At 45.2% G+C, this 23,232-nt stretch overlaps 2 protein-coding genes across 3 annotated transcripts in view; both read right to left on the bottom strand.

Annotated features, from left to right (window-relative positions):
• Nucleotides 1-11,759, bottom strand: part of stard9 (StAR-related lipid transfer (START) domain containing 9) — a 36,708-nt gene extending 24,949 nt beyond the window's left edge. Inside the window, exons 1-3 of the mRNA XM_072364691.1 lie at nt 11,515-11,759; nt 8,667-8,736; nt 6,416-6,532 (exon numbers count right to left, since the gene is read on the bottom strand). Of these exons, the coding sequence (XP_072220792.1) occupies nt 6,416-6,532; nt 8,667-8,736; nt 11,515-11,561 (234 nt within the window). The 5' untranslated portion in view covers nt 11,562-11,759. The remainder of the gene's footprint in view (nt 1-6,415; nt 6,533-8,666; nt 8,737-11,514) is intronic.
• Nucleotides 11,760-12,011: 252 nt separating this feature from the next.
• On the bottom strand, nt 12,012-22,388 carry cdan1 (codanin 1). Of its 2 annotated transcripts, none has more exons than XM_072365043.1 (28): nt 22,274-22,388; nt 21,071-21,780; nt 20,775-20,975; nt 20,399-20,589; nt 20,093-20,209; nt 19,919-19,997; nt 19,671-19,791; nt 19,334-19,443; nt 19,088-19,177; nt 18,898-18,973; nt 18,612-18,817; nt 18,362-18,494; nt 18,079-18,222; nt 17,765-17,931; nt 17,592-17,673; nt 17,420-17,509; nt 17,283-17,337; nt 17,009-17,145; nt 16,818-16,921; nt 16,279-16,428; nt 15,989-16,052; nt 15,753-15,831; nt 15,179-15,387; nt 14,856-14,963; nt 14,683-14,746; nt 14,273-14,484; nt 12,941-13,048; nt 12,012-12,847 (listed from the first exon to the last, which is right to left on the bottom strand). In XM_072365043.1, exons 1-28 carry the CDS (start codon nt 22,349-22,351, stop codon nt 12,725-12,727), a joined length of 4,008 nt encoding a protein of 1,335 aa, XP_072221144.1. In that variant the 5' UTR covers nt 22,352-22,388; the 3' UTR covers nt 12,012-12,724. The 2 variants fall into 2 exon arrangements, with proteins under 2 accessions (XP_072221144.1, XP_072221145.1); XM_072365044.1 differs by having other exon boundaries at nt 14,273-14,475.
• Between the last annotated feature and the right edge of the window lie 844 nt (nt 22,389-23,232).

Below are 23,232 nucleotides of genomic sequence, written 5' to 3'. Positions count from 1 at the left end.
AACTTCACTTCAACTGTCCGCCTCTTTGAACCTGACAGCCTTTTTACCTTCTGTCCTCTATCCCAACTGTTCACCACCACAGTTTATCTTTTTTGTTTTCATTCAAAGCCGACAAAATACTTTAAATAACCTTGAAACAAAAAGGATTAAAAAAAAAAAAAAAAAAAACACACGGGAGTAATCTCAAATTTATTTCAACCTCAAGGCGATTAAAACAGAGTGGATGACTTTGTCTAGACAGACAAAGTCAGGCAACATTAAAACAAGGCCGTTGTTTATCATCAATGTCACACCGAATTAAAATCATTTTGTCATCTGTGATTCTTGTATCCTGCCTGCTTAAATGGCCACAATGGCCTTCTGTCACAACCCACTTTCACAGTTTGAAGCTCCCTGCAGTGTTGGGGGATATTTTTGGACTAACAAAGCAGGTGAGGTAGGAGACAGGTTGCATTGTGGGTATGAAAATGTGGTCTAGACTGAAATTAAGCAAGAAAAAACGACCTGGAGACAGAGCCAGAGTAAGAGTGGAGGCTGGTCAGAGTCCTGAAAACACACGTGGGACAGACTAAGCACCTCCATGCACAGGAAGACTGTTATCGTCAGCAGAGGCCGCTGCACATGCACACCTCGACGTGCGTGTCTGAGCGGAACCAGCGTCTAAAACGAGAACAAAAGCCTTGAGGCTCGCTTCCCTCAGTAAGGAAAATAAGTAGCAAACAACCTAACAATGAAGCAGGGCAAAGCAGAATATAGATTTCATTCTTATGCCGGAAATGGAAGTAAGATTTATCAGGTCAAAAAACAGGGCGAGGAAGGAAGAGCAAAACGAGCCTTTGGGTGTTGAAGGGGCTTCAAGCGTAGCAGAGGACCAGAATGGACTAATCAAGTAGAAAAAGTCAAATAAAGAAGCACTAAAAACATAAATGCAGATTACTGGCTATTTATTGTCATCATATGGGGATGCGTCAAGTGAGATATTTGTTTGCACAAGACTAACACGGCACCACTATCACCAAATAACATGCACTGCAGTTCAAACATACTTAATACTGCCACGTTACATGCCAAACTACCATTTTCACATCAAACTGCAATACAGGTACTCTTTTCTGCTAAAATCCTAATTTAGGAACAGATCTGGAGTTGAAACATCCCGTGTGTCAAACTAAGTTGGACCAGAACTTTCAGGGGAAAAATGAGGGCTCTGAAAAACAAGGAAGCGGTTCGATTTTGTGCCAGAGATGCAGACTGTGATAAATACAGTGTTCCAGCTTTGTTTTGAAACGTTGGAAACAGCAAGTCTCCTTGTTTTCAACCTGTCAGGATAGAAAAAAAAAAAAAAAAAAACGGCAAAGTGTTTGATAAATGTAATAAAAAAAAAAAAACTGTAGAAATCGTAGTACAGAAACACAATGAGGGGGTTGTTAGAGTTTACAGGTAATGGTGTAATAATGGTGTAATAATGCTTTAGTGATTTCACTCGCGTAATCAGTGGCTGCAGAAAATGCCAAGTGCTGGTCTGGTTTTATGTGGCTTGCTTTATTCTAAATCCCAGAGAAGTGTTTAGGTGGCGTGTGTGTGTGTGTGTTTTTATGATGTTGTCAAGGGTGATGGCAAAATGCCAGTGAAGTAACTTAGCCACATTTATAACTTCAACTTCTCATAGTTTAAGCCAAGTTTGACATCACCAAGAGATTGATGTTCCCTCCATAACCCGCCTCGCTAAGAGGGCACCACCAAGCGCAATGTAAACACGAGCAAAGAAAAAACGAGTTGAAAAGGAGATACAACTGTCTCCCAAACAGTCCAACTTCGATGACCTCGGATAGAACACTGTAAAACTGAACTCTCCCCGTCCAGGAGTGGACAGCTGCAGCAGAGGAGGGGGTCGCTTGGTTCCCGTCCCACGCTTTCTGACTGGGTTACACAACAGCTGAGCAAAACGAAATGCCTTTGTTTAGACGCAGGGAAGAAAAAAAAAGTGTCACAGGAGATGTTTATGATTAATGTTTAATGGTTACTTGAAGGATAGCCCCTTGAGGTGCATCATCTTATTGATGCGTCTCCTTTAGAGGCATCTGAGTAAGAGAATCGAGAAATGAGACGGCGAGGAAGACGGGAGAGAGGACACAGGCAGGGAGACTAAATCACATTCCTGCCAGAGGAGACACAGAGGAAGCTGTTTGGCCACAGTTCAACAATGGTCTTGTTTGTCACACTTGGACAGAATTTTGTAGGTCAAATTAGCATGGAAGTGCACAGGGGCTGTAGGAGAGGGAGGAGGGAGGTGTGCAGACTGAACAGATAGGCTGCTCCTCATTGCCCGGGCCTCTGTACACATGGGAATGAAGAAGAGCAGAAAAGAATCAAACGAATGAAGGCAGGCGGCACTCCAGAGAAGCATTCAACGTTTCTGCGTATAATTCCTAATCTACTGCGCAGCTGACACCGGGGCAAAGGTTGGACTTAAAACAAATAAATAAAACCATATCTGGAAAGAGTTTGGGGATTTGCTCCCCCTCCCTGTCCTTGTTAAAGGGGCCGAAGCAGAAACATGCATAGTGGACCTACGTATCTTAATTTCAAGCTGGAAATGACTTCTCCAGGCTTCAGACTGAGGGGAGCCTAGTGTGATCACCATAGGGGCGCAGAGGAAGTGCATAGGTTCCCTCACTGGGGAAAAAGCTGGTGCAACATCACTGCAGATTGACACAAACTATTGTTACCCTCTTTTTAAATCACTTTCATATTCTGTGCCAGACTGTTAAAGTATGAGAAAATGAAAAGAGAGAAGAAAAGAAATAGTTTAGAATAATGCCTCCTTTGATGATGCCCACTTTCAGGATCTGCTGCTGAAACAAACAAAAAAAAAAAAGCTGACAGGCTCAGGGTGGAAAAAAAGAGAGATTAAAATAAAGTAAACAACCATTAGCACTGGTTAGCCAGCATCTGACACTCATTTGATGTGAAACTGACAGCTGGACGGGTGTCAGTCCACCTCCTTGTCAGGGCCGAGTTGCCCTTGAGCAAGGCACCGTACCCCCATGCTCCCCGGGTGCTGTGAATGGCTGCCAACCGCTCCAGTGTATGGCATCTGTCTCTGTGCAAGTGTGTCAACAGGTGCCAATCTGGATGGTGTGTATCATATGTATGCATGACAAAAAAAAGGAAAAAAGCATTATATGAACACAAAACAAGTAACAGGCCACAGAAAATTGGTTTGTCACTGATGGCAAATACAACAGACCTTAATAAAAGAAAGTGTAGTTACAGTCTGCTACGTTGCTATTAGAACACGCACAGCGAGCTAAATTCAACTTCAGCTTTTGTGGTGTTTCTGTCTATCCAGTTTCAGTCTCTCCTGAAATAAGTCTAAACATATAGCCCTATGTCTTCCTCGTCTGCATATGGCATAAGTCTCATATCTTTTGTAGATAGAATGATGTTTTTCTGGTGGCCTGCTTAAGTCAAACCAGCCTGAGATGGACTTTGGCTGTTGTTCAAGCCATGTGTTGAGGGGGACTAAATGCTCACATGTGCGTAGAGGATTACTCCAATACACAGAGAGCCTATTCTTCCCGGCTCTGCGGCACCACTGACACACAGACCTAGAAACACTGCGAACAATCATATCTTGCCGTTTCGACAGAGTCGCAGAGAGACAGAAGAGGAAGAGGAGGACGGAGAGGAGGAGGAGGAGAGGGGAAAAACCCCAGCAAGCTGAATTTATCCGACAATGAAAAAAAAAAAAAAAACTTGCTCCAAGCTGAATCCTCAGCAGTGACGTCTTAACACTGAAATTTAACTATGAAAAATGACTCTGCGAGGCAGCTGTGACTTTGGCAAGTGAGAGCTGGGGGCTCCAGAGGCACCCTCCCACACACCCACCCATTTCTCCCCCTGTCCTCCCCTCCTCCTTCACTCATGGAATTCACTCTCTATCTCACTCTCTTCCCATCCCTAATCATTTTCTCTTGCCATTTTGTGTTTCTACTCAAATCGGCTGCTTCTCTTCATTCCCCCAAAGTTTCTCGCTGTCAGACAAAATAAAGCAGCTCTGGGTTGGCGTTATTGAATTGTGGAAAAGACATTAATTAGCACAATTTGAAAGCCCAAAAGAAAGCCAGTATTTCGACAAACAGTCACAACTGCTCAACAGCTGGTTGCCATTATGGATTATGACTCCCATCCAAAGCCCTACCTGGCAGATTCCCCCCCTCCTTCCTCTCAACTCAATCTTCTCCTCATAATGCTTCACGCCAAGGGATACATCGTCAGAGCTCCACGCCCCGCCCTGTAATGCATGTTTTTCACATGTGGAGAGCCCTCGCAGACAAGAATGGAGTGTTTTTAATGTCTGCACTACAAAAAGGAGCTAAAAATTCCTCATTTCTTTCCTCCCCCTCTGCTGTCACTAAAAATAGAAACCACCAGAAGTAACTGGTGTAAGACATCGGCGATGCACGGACATGTTCATGGACAGTACAGAGCAGGAGTGAGAAGGAGAGCACAGGGGCTGGAGCAGCCGGAGTCCTTGGGGAGAGCCGAATGGAGCTGGGTGTGGTGAGATAGTGCATGACTGGAAAAGCACGAGTCAACATCCAGTTTCCCTATATCTCATTCCCCCACAGATTCTGATGTTCTCTGTCTCCAGGGGGAATACAGTGAAGGACAAAGTCTAAGTTCCCGCTGTAAATATCTCATTTGGAAACAGAAGCCACGGGGGGGAAAAAAAACGTGCACTGGCAAAAAATAGCATCAACTAATTACGCTGGAAAACCCTTTAAACACAAATTTGCTTAGACATTTGACAACAAAATCAATAGTGCAACTTTAGACCGATCAAGCAAATCTAATGCCAGTGAGTGAAATGAGGCAAACACGGAAAAAAAAAAATCCTGCTGCCAAATATGGTTGTGGAAAACAAATATGTCATCTCAAATGGCCACTGAGACGGGCTCCTCGCTGTCCTCAAAGCGATTTCTCTGCTGAAAGAAGGACTCTTGGATCATAAAGTCAACCTGTCAGTGTGCTCCATTAAACTGGCTTCCTGCCATGCAAAACAAACACTGGATTTTCTCCTTTTTGCAATTTACTGCGTCTTCAGAGCTGCCGTGCAACAGAAAAGCACACAATTTAAATATTTCCAACTGGGAATTCTGATCTGTAACCGGCTGACGTGGTGATATACAAGGTTCTCTGTTAAAGAGACAATTCTTTGGATTCTGGCGCAGGAAAAAAAAAAAAAAAAAAAAAGTCAGATTCAAAACCAGCAGCTCTGTCCTCCGCTGACGCCCTATCGCCCACCCCGGGTCATCAGTGGAATGTCTTGTGGCAACCAGGCCACTGTGAGTGGACACAATTCTGCTGAGGAAAGGCCAGTCAAAGCCAGAGCCAGAGAAATGAGGGACAGAGATAGAAGTGTTGAGACGTCTGTTGCTCTGTGCATAATGTAGGCCAGTATCACAGCCGTGTCTTTCTCAAACAAATACAAAGGCAACTCTGACGAGAGGAAAGATGGGCAGAGAGGGCGTGGTGAAGGATAAATCTCCATGGACAAAGAGTAGAACTGAAGAGACTGCATATCACAAAAGCAAAGCAGTGGAAAAGCTTTAGTTTCAAAGACACCTTGGTGTAAATACAAATCAACAACATAAAAATACAAGTATAAATAAATCCATATGAATAGTTATTTTAATATATATATAGATATAAAAAACTGAACAAGGCACTACTTCCTCTTAATCTGGACCTTATCTCAGGTTCCAGAAACACCCTCCAATCAAAACAACTCAAAGATCTCTAATCGCCCAATCACAGCCCAGGACATGAAGAGCAAACTGACTCTATCTGTGCAGTTTCTGAAGAAAACAGACTTCTGGGTAACAGATGGAGCAGATATCATATCCCTCGAGTGGCCATCTGTGTAAAAACATGGAGCCAAACACACAGCCCTCTTGTTGTAGTTTCTCCACAAGGACAATGTTTCCTCTGGACTCATCTTTAGAACAAACTCATCCAAATAGCCGGTAAAGGATTATGTATATTTATTCATTACACAAAATAAACCATCTCATCAATGTGCTAATGTCTTTGTGCTAATTCCGAATGCTTGGATCAAATATCTAGGATAACTCAGAACTCACCATGTAAACATGTTCGAACCACAAGAAACGACATGAAAGCAAAAAATATTGTTTTAATGCTGAATGATACACACAAATGAACTGGGTGGGTGCATCTTGAGTCATTAACTGGCTCATGTGCCAAAACACAGGGGATTCTAGGACTATTTGTAGTGGTTCAGTGAGCAGCGTGTGACGAGAAAGAGTTACGGTTTATTTACGCCAAGGTCAGTCAGTGGAGATTTTAGCTTTTGTAAACAAAGTTGGTGAGTGAGCAAGGCCATTACCTCCTCCTGCGAGGCATAGTGAGGGTCTGCAGGGTCCACCGACCAGTAGCAGTAGTCAAAACTAAACTCCAAAAGCTTCTCCCTGGAATCCACGGCTCCTTCTGCACGGCCATCCAACTTCAGGGAGGAAACAGAAGTGTGAGACGTGCAATTTTCACTTTATCTTCATCAATACTTAACACTATACAGTAACACAGCATTAAGCAACTACCCAGTTTACCAAGCACAAATATCACTAAGCAGTATTTATTTTGCCTATACATTTTTTTTTTAAAAAAAAAGCAAATATAACAGCTTGCTGCATAATTACACAGACTTTATGTATTTGACAACCGGTGAGTGAAGAAGATACAGGAGCCACGGTGGTAAAAGCTAGCACTACGGTTTTGGTTTATTGGACTACAACACAGTGGAACTGCAAGCTAGCTGTTTCCATTCATTAGCTGCCATGCGCTTACTCCTCCAGTCTTTTATTCGCCCCAGCGCGTTGACTCTTGCCACCTTTTCTGCTTACTGTGAGGAGCATTCGGTGGTGCTGAGTTAGACTGGAGTCAAGCACTGAAGCATTTATTCTAAAGGAGCTATTCGTGGTTAAGCACCTTGTTAAATACACCCCACATTTACAGTCTGTATCATTTATAAGTTAGCGTTCATGTCACACAGTTTGTGTGAGCATTGGGATATGTATGTGAATATGGTGAAAGATTTTGGTCTGAATGCAGCATGTATATTCAATCGTCTTTTGAGTTCTTCTAAAGGATGTCTCACTGTATGTCTGCTGTACATTGAGGCCATGTCGTTTAAAAAAAACTAGGGCTCTGTTAGAAGTCTGCGGCTGCAGCTCCAAATCACATTTCTCCCAAGTTCAGTCGAATCATATTGAAGTTTCCCGTATTTCTGATTTGGCTGTTTTAGGTGCGTTCAATAATAATAACAGGAAGAGGTCTTGTAGTTTTCATCATTCAATACTAATTATCGTTCACTGACTGCAGCATAAGGCAGCACTAAGCTCAGGGTATCAGTTTTGCTCACAGCAATCGGCTTGCCTGAAAGCATGTCTACTTAACCCCTCTGCACTTAGGAAATTCAACAATGGCCGTGCAGTGTGAGGGATGAGCCAAGAGCAACACCAGCCAACGGCAACTTGTTCTGCACAAAGCCCCCGACCACTCAAGTTAGGCAAAAAACGGCGAGCTGTAAAGCATCCTTTAGCCTTTCCTGCTTCAAACTAGTTAAGAACTAGTTAAGATGAGTAGGTCTTCATGCGTTGTATCTCTTGCTGTCAAGTGAGCCTCACAGTCGCTGTTTGAAAAAACATCAAATGAAAAACACAACCTTTGCTTTATTGTGTTCGTCTTCGGTTCTCCAAACTCCTGCTTTCCATAAATGATTATTCCCATGAGATCCTAAATAGCCTTGCATTCTTCTTCCATGACAGAGGGAGGCCATATGCTCTTTGTCTTTTGTCACATCATGTGCAACAGATTTCTGGCTCCCCCATCCAAACTCCTTCAAAAGGAGATGAGCATTTAGGTAGTAAAATGTAAACAAAACTTTGATCCACTTTAATGAGAACTGTAATACATAAGGAACTTAATCAACCCGAAACATAGGCAGGGTGTCTACTCAACACAAATGTTCCCCGCCGAACCAGACTGTCTGCAGGCAACTCGGCTCAACCAATCACGCAACTCGACTCCATCTGACACAGCAGGTCGGTAACGGAGGGAAAGTGTCGCCTTACAAGCTCGCATAATCATTTCCAAATGTGAAGAGCCTAATTGAAACCTGTAAAAGACTAAAACATCAAATATGAACTTACAGCATAAAACCCCATCACGCGCTCCTCTAATGTTTATTTCTGGAGAGGTTTTGAGGGTGTGTGAAGTGGCTGGAGCTGTGCTGCTGTTTATAATAGTGTCAAACTGCATGTGATCAACAGGACGAAGCTCTCAATTCGAGCGTCTGTGTGCGCTCGACACATATAGTAAACAACAGCAACATCAAGCAGGAAAGAGCTGATCCCGGGCTGTAAACATCCTGTTGCTATGCCAGTTGCCCTCTGCGCGCTGCTCATATTTCAGTTCAGTTTTATTTATACGGCGCCAAATCACAACAAATGTGATCTCAAGGCACTTTTCCAATTCAAGCCAATTAGTTAATCCAATCAATCATATTCAAAATTTCATCCAGCACCTCGAACATATGAAGCATAAATGCAGTTGCTCTGCTTCTAGGCAGCAATACTCACCTTCACATTTCGAATCCTCACAAATTTATCCTCCACCTGAACTGCTAGGCGTCCTCCATCAGCGCTCTCCCTGTTAGAAAAAAAAAAAAAAGGGGGGGGGGGGGGGGGGGGGCAAAAAAAGAAATTGGCTTTGCTTCAAGTGTAAGCGAATGTGATAAATGCTGATGAAAAGGGCGAAGTCAAATTGGAGAAAACATTAACACATGCTTCCACTAGAGAGAAATGGATCCAAGAGATGCCATCAGTATTGATCAGCATCTCCCACCCCAAACGCAAACTGGACAGAGCTATAGCAAAACTTTCCCTTTAGATTCAGAAACTGTATTATTACCAGTCACACTATATCTAATTGCTTTTAAAATGCCTTTTTTGCCACAGTTGATCTAACTGAGAGGGATGTCCAGTTACATTTAGGCTTGCTCCCCTTGACTTGAGGCTATCACAAGACAGTTAACACAATGACTCTTTGTCTGCGTATGCGTCCGATCCATGAAATTACCACGCAGGAGTGCAACTGACCAGTTTCACATTCGGATGGGAAAAAAAAGGCTCCGGTGCTACCCAGAGGCTTTCTCTGGCGAGGCAGCTTGGGCCGTTTCCATAAAGTTGAGAGAGTGCACAACAACTCTGGACAAGTGTGTCTCCTCGCGTGTGCGTAAAACAAGGTCAACTCCGCTGTGTGTTCTCCAGCAAGCTGGACCGAGCGTGTCTGATGCAACACATGGGAAACCGGAGGCAATCATGGCACGGAGCTGAGAGAATTGCGATCGCCGGGAGCGATAATGACGGTGAGTGTAATACAAAAGCTCAATCTCCACGGTGGGTAAAGGGGCACACGAGGAGGCTGTTGTGCTCTTCATCCCTCCCTGTGCTTCACCACGTGGAACTCATTTTGCCAACCCCAGCAGCGGCCCAACCCAAAACCACCGACCTTCAGTGTTGCTCTAACCAGCATGAAAGAGAGGAGGTTTTTGGGGCGAAACGTAGTAAACTTCATCTCAATGCGTTTTGGTCCAAACTGGAAACATTTTCCAGCTGGGTTGGCGTGTTTCTTTCATGCGTGAGATGCTGCCCGCGTTCTCAGGGTCACCCGCTAAAAATCCTATTGATCAATTAAAACAAAGAACAACACGCCTGTGATCGAATGAGGACTGCAGCTGAGCGGGCTGGTGTTAACGTTATCTCTGCAATGCAGAAAGCTGCTATTCAAACATATGAAGGGAGGATATACATACTCCAGTTAAGAATAAGAGAAGCACAGAGGACAGTGCCGATGTCATAATCTTACAGTAAATCAGGACAGGCTCATTTGCATGACAGTGAACATTTGATATAAGAATTTCTTTTGTCATGCAAAACACGAGGAAGACCAGTTGAAAGAATCATTGTTCAGCCTTTGGTAGCCTGGATAATGCTTTGTTATGGTACCTTAATGGCCTGCAGCCTCAGCAATCCTGCCGCAGATCAAATAAACTTAGTGCATTACTGCAGAGCTCATATGTGCACAATAACACGGCACCTCCAAAACCTGTTATTCAGCATGCTGTAGCAATTTGCCTGATAACGCAGAGTGGTTCCAAAGGAGTAAAGCAACTTTACAACCTCTCCGTCTTTCTTTGCCACTTCAACAGAGTTAACAGCACAGTAAAAAAAAAGAAAAGATGGGGGCCTGTTTCCATAAATGCCTCTGAGTAAATAAAGAGCAGACACAAACACAAACACAAACCAAGCATTTGTTTACTCTGGCTTATTGCTTTAGTATTACGAAAGAAAACTCATATAAACTAATTAAAAAGTAATAATCCTGCACTCCCTCTGCACAGCGTGGCAATTAAACAGTGGAGTGTGTTCAGGCAGAGGCTTCTTCAGCTCTGCTGCAACAAAGATTGGTGCAGCAGGTCGTCCTTGTCCACCGCAGGGACTGAATATGATGACTAATGACTCTTCTTTTAGTCCTATACACAGCAGCATGTTAATTTCCCCTTTGGGTTATCATTCAATCAGTTCAAATCAATGTATGGTTGAGCTCTTGAACTCTACCAGCGGGATGGAAAATCATTCTCCCAAAAGATATTCCCTCATTACAGTAAGAGCTTTGATGACCATAATGCATGGTTGTTCAAAATCTCCCATAGGTGTGGTGCTAGCTTGAGATCTGATGTCTGCGAAGGTGACAACACACGAATCCCGACCTTTAAGTGAGTCCTCCTCACCTATAGATGGAAAGGGACAATTATCCTGGAAGAGACCCCCTACAAACCAGGATAGAAATGTTTCATGACTGAATACATACAGCAGAACCCTTCATTGTATGGGTGAAGGGTTCATATTAAGAGTGAGACTGATTCTATTGTGCTGCCATATAGACAAGCAGTAGATGGGCTTTGAATTCATCACAATTACTGTCTAATTACAGACCCCATTAGCATAATGGCTGTGCTGTGAAGAAATAAAAAAGGAGCTGCTTTTTTTATTTAAAAAAAAACTACCCAAGCTTTTCTTGTACTCGGAATCACAAAAGCTCCACACAACGTGCTTAGTCAGACACAACTGTCAGCCACAGTTGTCATTATTCACCATGTGCACCCACTCGTTCCTGGCTGCCACTAACGAGTTTGAGAAAGCTGTCCAGTTAGCTTAACGGTCGTTGATTAAAGTGGCGCAGAAGAAAATGGAACCGACCCTAAAGGCAACACGAGAGGCGTAATGTTTACCAACAACAGGCAGCACTTACTTCATTAAGCTAGACAAGTGAGAGCCTGGACAGATAGAGCATATCTAACAGCTGCCGTTTAAACGGCTTTAAATTAGCCAACAGAGTCAATAACGAGCTAACAGAGGAACTCACCTGGCGTTGAGAGGACGGACCCGAACGGCAACTTTAACGTTTGCCATGAAGTCTGGCGGTAGTTTTTACACACAACACGGCAGTTGACGGGAGTGGGGAAACGCTAGCAAGTGACGCTTCTCCTGTGAGCATAATGAGTCTCATTAAGAATTCTGATGTATCGGGGAGACTTTTCCTCAGACATCATCCTCCCTCCGTCTGCTCAAGCCATCTTCAGCCAGTCGGTCGGACCTCCAACCGCCCGCCGCGTCTCTCCAAACTCTGCTTTCAGTCCACAAAGGGACTGAAACTTCCTGCCGGACACACATGAGGGGAGGGCGGAGATGCTGCTCCATACTCCTCCCTAAGTCACATTTAAAACTTTTCTCTTTTTTTTTTCTTTGCTGTATGCCTGTTAGTATTTGAATTCTCCAACTGTTTTCAGAGGGAACCTTTGCAGTACACTACACATTAATGACCATTTTAACTGCAAAATAACACAAATAAAAACCTCACTCGCACGCAAATACGTCTTTATTACTCATTTTAATTTCACAGTGACATAAAAAAACTATATTTCAGTTTAAAAGCAGCAGAGAGTACAGTACAGTTCAATGTGAACAAAAGCAGCCACAAATGCACTCGTGCATTCAGAAATTTATCATGCCATCAAAAGCATGCGGTCAAAGGCAGTGAAAGTGTGAAAGTGCTTCTCTAAAATACTAGATACTAGTTTCCTCCAGTTGGCTTCATCATTTTGGGTTTTTTTGTTTGTTTTTTTAACAGTTGATGGTGGTGGTCTCTTAGATTTCTTGCTTCCGAATGTGAATCCAGACATTTGTGTTGTTCTTTTTTAAGGTGAACCCAAACTTACTTGTGTGATTTCAGTAATAAAAATCTTGAAATCCTTAATGTGTTAATCCCCACACACACACACATTACATTAAAGATGAAATTATGTGATCCGAAGCTGCCATCCCAGACTTTGAAAGCTCTCTGGTTCACACACAAAGACACTCACGAGGCTGCGCTTACTTCACAAGTTAAAACCAAAAAGCTTTTAAAGGCTGAATGTAAAACGGGTTTGAAAAAGAAGAAGAAGTCACCCGGAATCGCCTCCTACTTGAAGAAAACACAGGCAGATTTGACGTAAGACAAAGTGGTGATCTCACACACACACACACACACACACACACACAAGTTGGCGGTGGAATACTGGGTCGTTTGGTGGTCACGTCGCTCCCTCTACCGTCTGATGGGAGACCTGCAGCCTGTCAATGCGCGGCTGCATCTCAGCCAGAGGCGGGGGCAGTTTCAAACTCTTTGACTGCAGCTTAAAGTTCTCGATCAGCTCCTGAAACGCAATGCAAGGGAAAACAAAAAAAACAACTTGTGAAGAAACGCTTCCGGAGGAAAACGTGACAAGAAGAACGCAATGAAGCCTCACCGCTGGCAAGGCCAAGTCAGTTAGTTTCATCCAATGAGAAATGACCGTGTCCTCGCTCAGTATCCCTCTGTCCACCAGCTTTCTAACCAGGAAAAGGTAGTTCGACTTCTAAAAAAACCCCACAACAACAGAGAAACAGGTTACAAAACAGTCAGACACTGCAGCAGTCATAGAAAAGGTTTAAAGATGGAGGAAGGAGCTGGAAGGGCTCACAGGCACATAAGTTCCATGTGATACCCCCTTCTGTCTCCAGCCTCTGCTCCTGTCGGTCCTCTTGTGTAAAAATATGTGAATGATCTGCATAAGGTTATGTTGGATTACTGTATCATCAACCTACTGCATAACTGTTGGTCAAAAGCTTCAAATAAAGACAACAAACACACCACCACACATGAGATATGCACCATGAATGGCTTCATCAGTCCGTTAACGCGATATCATTCAGTCATTCTCACATGGGTGAGCTTTTAGGTTAATGCTCCTCCCTGTTCATTCAGACATGCCGGCGACAGCGGCGGAAGGAGTTACGGTGAACTGTTGAAAGAAAACCTTCGTGTTCGTTTATCTCCGATCCTGAGTAAAAGGCGACTTCGTGCTGCGGCTATAATCGTGGCGGAGGATCGTTTTTTGAAGAGCGCCGCCACTCGCTTATTTAATCTCGACCCCTCGCATTTCTCTGAGCAGCTGATCATACGTCACATTAACCCAGTCGATGTGACTGCAGCAGATGACACCCCCCCCCCCCCCCCCCCCCCCCCCCGTATTGACAGTGATGTAAGGCCTTTGCTACCAAGTCTGACCTTGTCTGATTTCCATTTCAAAAATGTTACGGTGAAGCACCAAGAGGGTAATTCACACATTACACTGAAGCACTCAAGCTGCCGGCAGATTAATGGAAAACGGTCCATGTGTGAAAGGGGGGGGGGGGGGGTGGGGGGGGGGATTTTAGATACGTTTTTCCCTCACAGTGTGTCACCGTTTAGGGTGATCTGTTGGATGAAATGCTTTGATATAATATAACAACGTTTTCTTTAGTATGGAAATCCAAAACTCTGAATCCCACTCCTTGCTCCTTCACTATCAGAACCTTAAAGGAGGAAACCACACCGGTCAAATTACCATGACACCTGGTTCTTCTCAGGTTCTTCTATGATTCGCTTTTTTAGAATTTACTAAACAAGGATTTTAATTGCTTTTAAAAGGTCATCTGCACAACGCACATTTGTTGCCTTCCAGCCTTCGTGCAGGGTTCAAAAACAAGAATACACACTATTCTGGTGAGGAAAACGACACACAGCAGCATCATAAACCCGTCTGTAGCATTCCTCGTACCTCTGTGTCGCTGGCCTTCAGCACAGCGGTGACCACGAGAGGGGTGAGGAGCTGATGGAGGGGGGCGGAGGAACAGCAGTCTCTCTCCCACAGCTCAGCGAGCTGCTCCAGCAGTTCTGAGACGGGAGGCTCCGACCCTGAACCAGGATCCACAACAAGCCCGCCATGTCCGCCGCACCCTGACAGAGGCAGCACTGGCAGCTCTCCAGAAACTACAAACACACACAAACACACACACAGCTGATGATCAGGTCTGTGAAGCACATTTCATCACATCTGCACTTGAGCAGCAAATGAATGAGACTGAAAATGATCAGTGCATAAGAAGACGTCATATCGTACACATCCCAAACATCCCAAACATCCCCCTACAATGAAAATCTTAACCATCCCAGCTTGGAATCTCTTACCCAGTTTGCAGGCCAGTAGCACAGAAGAGTTCAGAAGCATCTGCTCAGACAACACTGTCAAGAACTAAATAAAGAGATAAAAGAAAAACGGTGTGAGGCAAAAAATAATGAAAAAAGAAAAAGAAACAAATCGATAAACTCAGCACAGGTGTTCTTTTGCTGCTCTCGTGTACCTTTCTGCAGGCCAGCGTGCCTCCTACTCTGCGCAGCAGCGCTGTGAGCTGAGAGCCGGTCGGCAGCTCCTCGTCAGTCCTGGGGCCGACAGCGATGCTCAGCAGCTCCTACGTTAACCAAAAATCCGGTGTTCAGGCACAAGCCGTTCAATTTGACTTCAGTGGAAAGTTTATTGGGACTCTCCGCTCAACGTTTGGGGTCAAACAAACGCTAAGCTGTCCCGACAAGGTTTCAGATGGAACACTAAAATTCAGAAAATCCCAGTCAGCTGCCTCTGTTGTAGCAGCTAAAGATTAACTTAAAAAAAAAAAAACAAGCGTACCTTAATCTCAATGAGGACGTCGGAGGGCAGTGAAGCACTGTGGTCACACCCAGGGGGGCAGGACATGGCTCTCTCACCCCCTTGCTTCTTCTTGGGAGTAGTCGCCGGTTCCTGAGCGACCAGCTCGACCGCAGAGTCTGGAGCTGCAGGGCTGCCGAGGGCCTTCATGACGCGATCGTACCTGCTCTTCCATTCTCGCCTTACGAGCGCTTTGCAGACAGAACAGAATTAAACTTTAAATGGGTCTCCCCCCCCCCCCACCAGGAGGCAACAGTATTGGTTTCCTTTTTTTCCTTTTCTTACACGCTGGAGGAGACTTCCTGTTGCACGATCCCAGCAGCACTGAGACTATCAAAGTTCATTCTTTTAAAGGACCGCATAGCAACACAGTTTGTACATGTTTTAGTGTCTCCATTACAGATCCTGCAGAGAACAATCTTTCATCCCTTCATCCCTAGAACTTGAGTAAGCCTTGCTTCAAATGCTGACCTACGTTTTACACTAGAAAAATAGGTGTGCAGGAATGTAAAGCTTCGTATTTTCTTTACAAGGAAACGGATCGTTAACTTGCTACCTGTAATGTTGGCAGAGAGCCAGCCGCAGGCCTTTTCTGCAGCGAGACGTTTGGTGATGTCTTCAGATGTCGCCAGGACCTGAGAAGGAGTTTAATGTTGCAAGGCCATGAATGCAAAACGACACAAAAGTGTCCACGCCAACACAAATGCTACTTCTGCGCGTTTTTGCATCGACAACGCAAAACGCGCAGAAGTAGCATTTGCGTTACTGTCAGCCTTTATTTTCTGAAATTACCGTTGATGAGGTCTCGGCAGGGAGCAGGATCCGTATGGCTTCGGGGCTCTTCTCATTGCAAAATCTACAAAACACAAAATGCCCCCCCCCCGCCCGAAAGGTTCTCAAACAGGAGTGAAACGACAAATGATGAGAAATCCTGAACCGTTTCAAATGAGTTGTTCTTTCCTCAACAACCACTAGACATGAGCACATCTGCATATACTGGCTACTGAAAATGTGTCCAACAGCTCATCACATCTCTGCTCCGTGGAGGAACAGCAGGATACTTGTAAAAGACCCCGTTGTACCTGGTGGCTCGTTCCAAAGCATCCAGGCCGGAATCGCACAGCTGAGCGCAGATGGAGTCGTTTAGCTTTGAAGGATTCGAGCTTGGTGACCCGAGTCCATCTCTCAGCATCTTCTCTCCTCTGTCCACCAATTCACTCACCAATGTAGCTCTGTTGAAATGGTGCACATAAATGAAGAAGCACGTGAACGAACGAGCACGCTCAAGTCTCCACAAGAAATGTGCTCATGCCGAAAGGAACTGCGTATATCGAGCACATTTACACACCAGCTGCCGTCTAAAGTGCTGGTAATGTTGGAGCGTTGAACAGCTTCCAGGCTCTTAGGCAGGCAACCAACCAAAGTTGTGGGACGATTAACCAATATTGTGAAAGTCCGTCTCAATTCCAAAAGATTATTTGGCGGGAGACGGTTCAAAGGAACTATAAAAGTGTCCAAGTTACGCTTAATCTAGAAATCAACGGCCTGAAAACCTGGAAAGGCATCGCGGCTGATGTGTCATTATCGCACCCAACCAACCCCTCAGCTCTGTGATACTGACTTCATATGCTTGACAGCATTGGATCCAACCCTCTCGGCCACAAACTCCACGGTGCGGCGCAGCGACGAAGGCTGGTTGTGGAAGAAGGCCTGCTCCAGATCCACCTGTCGCATTCAAGCATTCGGTTCAGGACACACAGGGAACTCGATGGCATTGCAAAGGTGTACGTACAAAGTCTCTCGCCGGCGCACCTGCAGTTTCTGCTGCGATCGGTTAGCAGTCGGCGTGTCTTTGAGTTCGGCAGAAGTGGGGGTAATCTTGCGGATAATTCCTCCACTCTTGGCAGAGCTGCCAGACACAAAGGCAGCTAGAAGCTTACGAAACTCACCTGAGCAGATGGAGGCAAAGCAGAGCGTGTATCCACAATATGTTACGCTGCGGTGTTTGAACACATCAAATGGGATCCAAAACTGTCTGGCTTCTAAACGCGTGCCATAAAATAAATTAAAAAAGATTGCTACTCACCCAGAAATGGACAACATGTATGAAGAAGCTGCTGATCCACCAGGGGACTGCTGTCCTACAAATAAACAGACAATACATCCAGGTAAAACAAGCAGGTTTTTTTTGAGGGGGGAGACAAAAAAAACCTTTTTCCTTACAAGTCCTGCAGAACTTGAGCTGCTGTCCTCCACCACAGCCGCCGCAGTGAACTCGCTGGTGAAGAAAATGTCCTCAGGGATCACAGGGATCTGCACAAGTTCAAATGCAGCAGGTTAATGCGCACGATACCGTAAAGCAATGCAACGAAGATGATCCTCAGGCACGTCTCACCTGGAAGAGCCACCCCAACACCGACACCAGCAGAAGCTTGTTCAGGTAACACATTTCCTCACATCGCTTCAGCAGCATTCTCCTATGAGCAAAGCAAAGCCTGTTCAGCGTTCATAGAAGCACAAAAAGGATGTTGACGGGGCATTTTAGTGAGGGTATGAGTGCAACCAAACCTGTATAGCAGAAGCAGGGTACCCAGTACGGTCCGGTAGCAGAGCAGCAAAGGGCCGACGAAGTCCAACATGGAGAGGAACTCCACCAGCCAGGGAACAGTCAGGATGGTGCGCCTCCTCCTCATGCTGTTGCTCAACACAGCACACACATCCAGCACCGGCGTGCTCTGTGAGGCCGAGAAAACAAACGCCGATGACAGGGAACACGTTTCTCACCAGAAATTTCCTAACTAAAAACATTCGGGGGGGAAAATCATCTTTTCTGTTGCTGACTTTGTTCAAAATGCAGGGTGCGGTCACCGCCTCCGCCTCACCTTGCTGCGCAGGGTGACGGACGTCTCCAGTATCTCCCTGGACGGTCTCTCAGACGTTTGGTAGGGCAGAAAGGAGATGAAGCCCAGGAACTTTGCCAAAAGACGAGCTTGGAGCAGCACTGAGGAGAATCTCTGCTTCTCATCCTGACAAAAGGTTCAATTACAAACAGCGGACTGATTCATCTTTTCGGAACGGACAGAGAGGGCGTGCAGCCATGTGGGCTGTCCATGCTAAAATTCTTAGCAAGAAAGTCAAATGAAGAAGGTACTCGGGACAGCATACCTGCTGCTCCATGTCTCCATCTTCCTCCTCCTCTCCCTCCCCGATGGAAGCCGGTGGGCTCAGTATGGACACCTCATCGAGCTGGAGGAGCTGGCGACACAGGCTGTCCTGGAGGTGCTGGTTCAGCTGACAGCTGTTGCACATTCAAGACATGTTAGGCGATGCCTGCTTGTTTCATCGTGTGTTCACTTCGCATTTCTGAGATCATACGGCGCAAATAATCATATCTACGTATCATCTAATGTCTCACCAGCTGGCTGTCTGTATGAAATCCCTGAAGAATTCCTGGTGACCTGGAAAAGATGGAGGAGGGCAGGGACCAACGACTCCATGAGGCTGAATGAGACGCTCCTCGAGGCGCTTCAGTCGACCCAGGCTATCAGCTCCCAGCATGCCGAGCAGGTCGGCATCAGGAGTATCTCCGGGAGAGCCGTTTACACGGGGGCCTTTACACATCTAAGGAAGCGGCAGATTTAGCACGTTATAGCGCGACTGTTCAAGTGCACGGCTGAAGTTTTGAGGAGGCGCCGGTCTACCTGAATAAGCTGCTTCAGGAACAGACGAGCGAAATGGGAATGGTTCCCCGCAGAGGTGAGCTGGTTCATCATTCCCCTGTAAGAGGCGACAGAAACGAGGTACTCCATTAAACGGGAACCGTTTATCTGCGCTTAAACGGACGTGATTCGTCGGGAGGAGATCGGGAAGCAAATGATTAATTGCACCTGCCTGATTCTACCGCCGAGCGTTGCATCAAAACTCCACCCCGGTTCTTTGTGAAGATCCTCCCATTCTCGCAGCACTTCGTAAAAAATATCCCTGAGAGGAGGGCCAAAACGGTCAAATACAAGATTATCTTAGAACAACACACCACATACCAATCAAAGACACAATCAGTAAATGTTGGCAGCTTTTGCTTGAATCTTTCTGTCTGACCTTAAAGGAATTATTAGGGACAAGAACATTGTGATGTACCTCTGTTTTTTAAAGGTGTGGAAGGCCTTGTCGCTGCCGAAATTGGACCGGTTGTCAGTGGCAGGCTGGAATGGAACCGAGTGGATGAAAGTGGGCACCGAGGGAGAGAGCTGGAATAGAAAAAAAAAACACTTTGAACATGTCAAAACTAAATCTGTGATGGATGGCACAAAAATAAATCAATAAAGACTTGCTGCACATCGGAAACCTCTTTCAAACATTATTACAAAAAAAAATACTTATAAATACTAAACAGGCATTGTTTTATAAACAGGTTGGCGGATTGGAAGGATGTTTTATTGTATTTCAAAAAGCAAAAACTGCCCGTTTGTGATACCTTAGCTGTGCTTTTATCCTGTGCCTGAGTGAGGCGGTCCCTGAGGTCTGGAGAGAAAGAAGCCACCCGTTCGTTCTCTGCCAGCATACGCAAGGTGCACTTGTCCAAATGAGCCAACAACCTTGCAAAGAACAAGAAGCTGTTGGTTAAGGATCACCGACGATACATCCCTCAAGTGGGAAAAAAATCTGTGCACTGTTCTGCAAAAAAATACAATAATAATTCATTTTTTTTAAAAAGTCACTCACTTGAACTGATTTTCCAGAACCTTCGCCGCAAAATAGACACAATTGTGCACTTGTCTCAGGTAGCGTCTTTCCAGAACATCTGCAAGGGAAAGAGAAGTAGCTCCGTTTTAGATGAAAACCTTAATCCCGACGTCTCAACGTGACGAGGCTAATAAGTCGGAGGGAACGGCAGACCTGGGTTTACGGCGCACAAACTTTCCTGCTCTTCATCACTCTGAGAATGAGGAGACCGAGACGTAAGCAACTGCATCACAAAGAAGAGCTCCAGGAAAATGTTCGGCACTAAATTTTCTGCAAAACACATTAAGAAAAAACATTGGTTTGGAATTTCTTTTAAAGAACTCTTGGCAGGATCTTGTTAGCAGGCATCAGTTTGAGTTCATTCAACTTCTTTCGCACTCATGTTACTCAGACAAGCTAAACTGTGTCCACAGCATTATTTCTTACTTAGCTCAATACTGCACCCTTGTGGTTACTTACCAGATATGCAGGTACAGTACAGCTCAGCCAAAAGATCCAGCTCTGAGGAGAACGTGACTTTGGATGGTGTAGGACAAACCGTCTGCAGATCTGGCGTAACTTTAGGTCCTGTCCTAACCCCCGTCTTTGTTGGGGTGCAAGGGTCCACAGACGGCGGCAGAGGAGAGGCGACCTGCTGGGCGCGCTTTGTCCTGCAAAGAATACACCTCTGGTCATACAACAGCAGCTTTCATGAACTTTTGAAGACAGAACTTATCAATAAGACTATCAAACAGTCATCATTGGGATGTAGCAGTGGCCGCAGCAAAAGGAAATGATAACTACTGCTTCCTCCTTTGTGTCGAAATAACAAGACTAAATATACATGTGCACCTACTTCTCTCTTTTGAGTAATTCCCTCTCTTCCTGCAGGCTCAGAGGACTACCCCCAGTCATTGGCCCCTCGGGTGCTTCTACTCCTGGCGTAGGGCTCGAAGGTTTCCTGAATGGGGTGGATGTGAAGCAGGTCTTTGGTTTAGAGTGTGGCCGTTCCGCACTGACTGGTGTTGGGTTTATTCTCCGAGACGGCTTCGATGTCCTGGAGGAGAAACAGAAAAGCTGTCAGGCAAACTGAAACGAGATTAACAAAACCGATGTGCAGTTTTTACTAATCTTAGAGCTGTTTTGACTCACGCAGGAGAAATGGGTGATGACCCGATAGGAGGGAAATCTTCCAAGTTGCTGAAATTGAGCTGACTTGCATTTGTGGGGGAAACCTCGCTTATTTTGCTGTAGCCCCCTCCTTTTACCGCTCTCCTCCCTCCAGGCTCCCAACGTCCAGTCTCATCACTATGATGTCCCCCCCGTTCCCCTCCATATCTCCCTTGTCCCCCAACTGCTGTGCCGACACCACTCTTCTTGCGGCCCTTATGTGGCTGGAAGTTTGGGCTGTGTTGTAGTTCAGGAGGAGAAACCATGTAGTCGCCGAGACTGATCCTCTGCCCATGGCGGCGCTCAGAGCCCGACGGCCTGGAAGCAGGGCTACATGCTGTGGAAAAAGAGGGGCTGCTGAAGGCACTAACCCCGCTCAGACACTGGGAACCTGACTGACCAGCAGCATCCCACTCACTCCCAGGTGACACAGATGCGGCTGGAGAAAAAAGCTGGACCCTGCTGGCACTCCGCGAGCCAACTCCACCGCCAGCAGGCCTAAAAGTCTTCTTGTCAGAGAAGCCCTGAGTCTGGGCAGCAGGTCTTGACCGGCTGGGGGTCTTAGCTGGTGTGGCCGGGCCATGGGTAAGTGCTTGACTGCTCTGCTCTCTCAAGAAATTCAAGAGGAAAGAGACAAATTCAAGTTTGTGAACTGTCAGTCCGGCTTCACTGAACGACAGCTTGTCACCCACCTGTTAACGAGCGAGAAACAATGGTTACAAAACGGACTGTGAGAGATAGATCAGTTATAAAGTTAAAGGGGATCAGAGCATCGATGCTATTTCACCCATGATACACCAAAAATATTAAGTAATCACTAACTGCTTTAGGTGTGTGCAGAAAACAAGGATCTGACCTCGCTAACAATACATCAGCTAACAATGTCTAACTGCGTGTAAAACCTGTATACAGCATTAATGATAACAGCACCAACTAGTTATTGTATCTTATAATCAGTTTATGCGCAAAATAATTCAATCCAATCATAGGGGAAGTTGGCTACAAAGCATCTCATATGCCATATGGAGTGCATGCAATCCACAGCTAACGTGACTTGCTAGCTTGGCAGCTAAAAGTTTTGTTTACAAACAGTTGCGGGCTGTGTCATCTCATAAAACACGCCACCCAAAGGCATGCCCGTCGGAAATGATGCTCTCATATCAATCCTAACCGTCTCATACGTACGTCGTCATTCTTCAACCAGTCCAGGACATTTTTAATATGCGCTTTCCGTGAAAGAAGAGATTCCAAAAGAGCCGCCATTCCGACCAGGCGCTTCGCGGCCAAGAGACTGGAAGAGAGGAGGGCGGGCCCAACGTGTGCGCATGCGTATTGTCGTTTCCACTCTCCTGATCACGTGTGTAACTGACGCTTGATCATGTCAGTTCTGAGGTTAGGAGGCGGAGGTCACGTCAAAAAAAGTAAACAGGTATGATTAACCAAGCTGTTATAAACACGAATACATCTAATATTAAATTGCATACATTACAATATAATTAATTTCAGTAATTTATGATGATAGTGTAATTAAGAGCCATAACCTTATACTCATGATACACGACTTAGGTTTTTTTTCTTACGATACTCTACATCACGTTTATTGCTAAGTATACTATTCATGCACAACCTCCGTACAAAAATAATTAGATGAATAGGAATTAAGGCACATTGTGAAAAATAAATAGATAAGAAACACCTTATCCTAGTTTGGAAATAGTGCAAAAAGAACATGCCAAGTGTGAAGACTGAGAAATGTTATTGTTCAAACATGTGTTCACCAGCAATATGCTTTAAAAAAAAGTAGTGACACAAACAAGTTGACCACAGTGTTGCATCACCTCTTCTTCTAACCACACCCTGTAAGCATTTGTAAACTGAAGATCATGCAAGAGCAGTAGTTTTGTAAGTTAAATGTTTTCCCACTCTTGTATGACACAACAATTCTGTGCTTCTTAGTCAAATATATTTTCTTTTCTTGCACATCAAATGTTTTTCAAGGGGTTTCAGGGTTGGACAGGAGGCAGGCAAGGTTAGCACCTGGATCGGGTGAAGTCATGCTGAATGTGGTTTGACATTGTCTTCTCTGAAAAAGCGCATCATCTAGATGATCACATGTTGCACCAAAACATAAACAGCACTGTTCA

This window comes from Leuresthes tenuis, unplaced genomic scaffold, assembly GCF_036924035.1.
Source record: "Leuresthes tenuis unplaced genomic scaffold, fLeuTen1.0.hap1 SCAF_15, whole genome shotgun sequence".
Lineage (NCBI taxonomy): Eukaryota > Metazoa > Chordata > Actinopteri > Atheriniformes > Atherinopsidae > Leuresthes > Leuresthes tenuis.
This window is presented reverse-complemented; position numbering and strand designations above follow the sequence as displayed.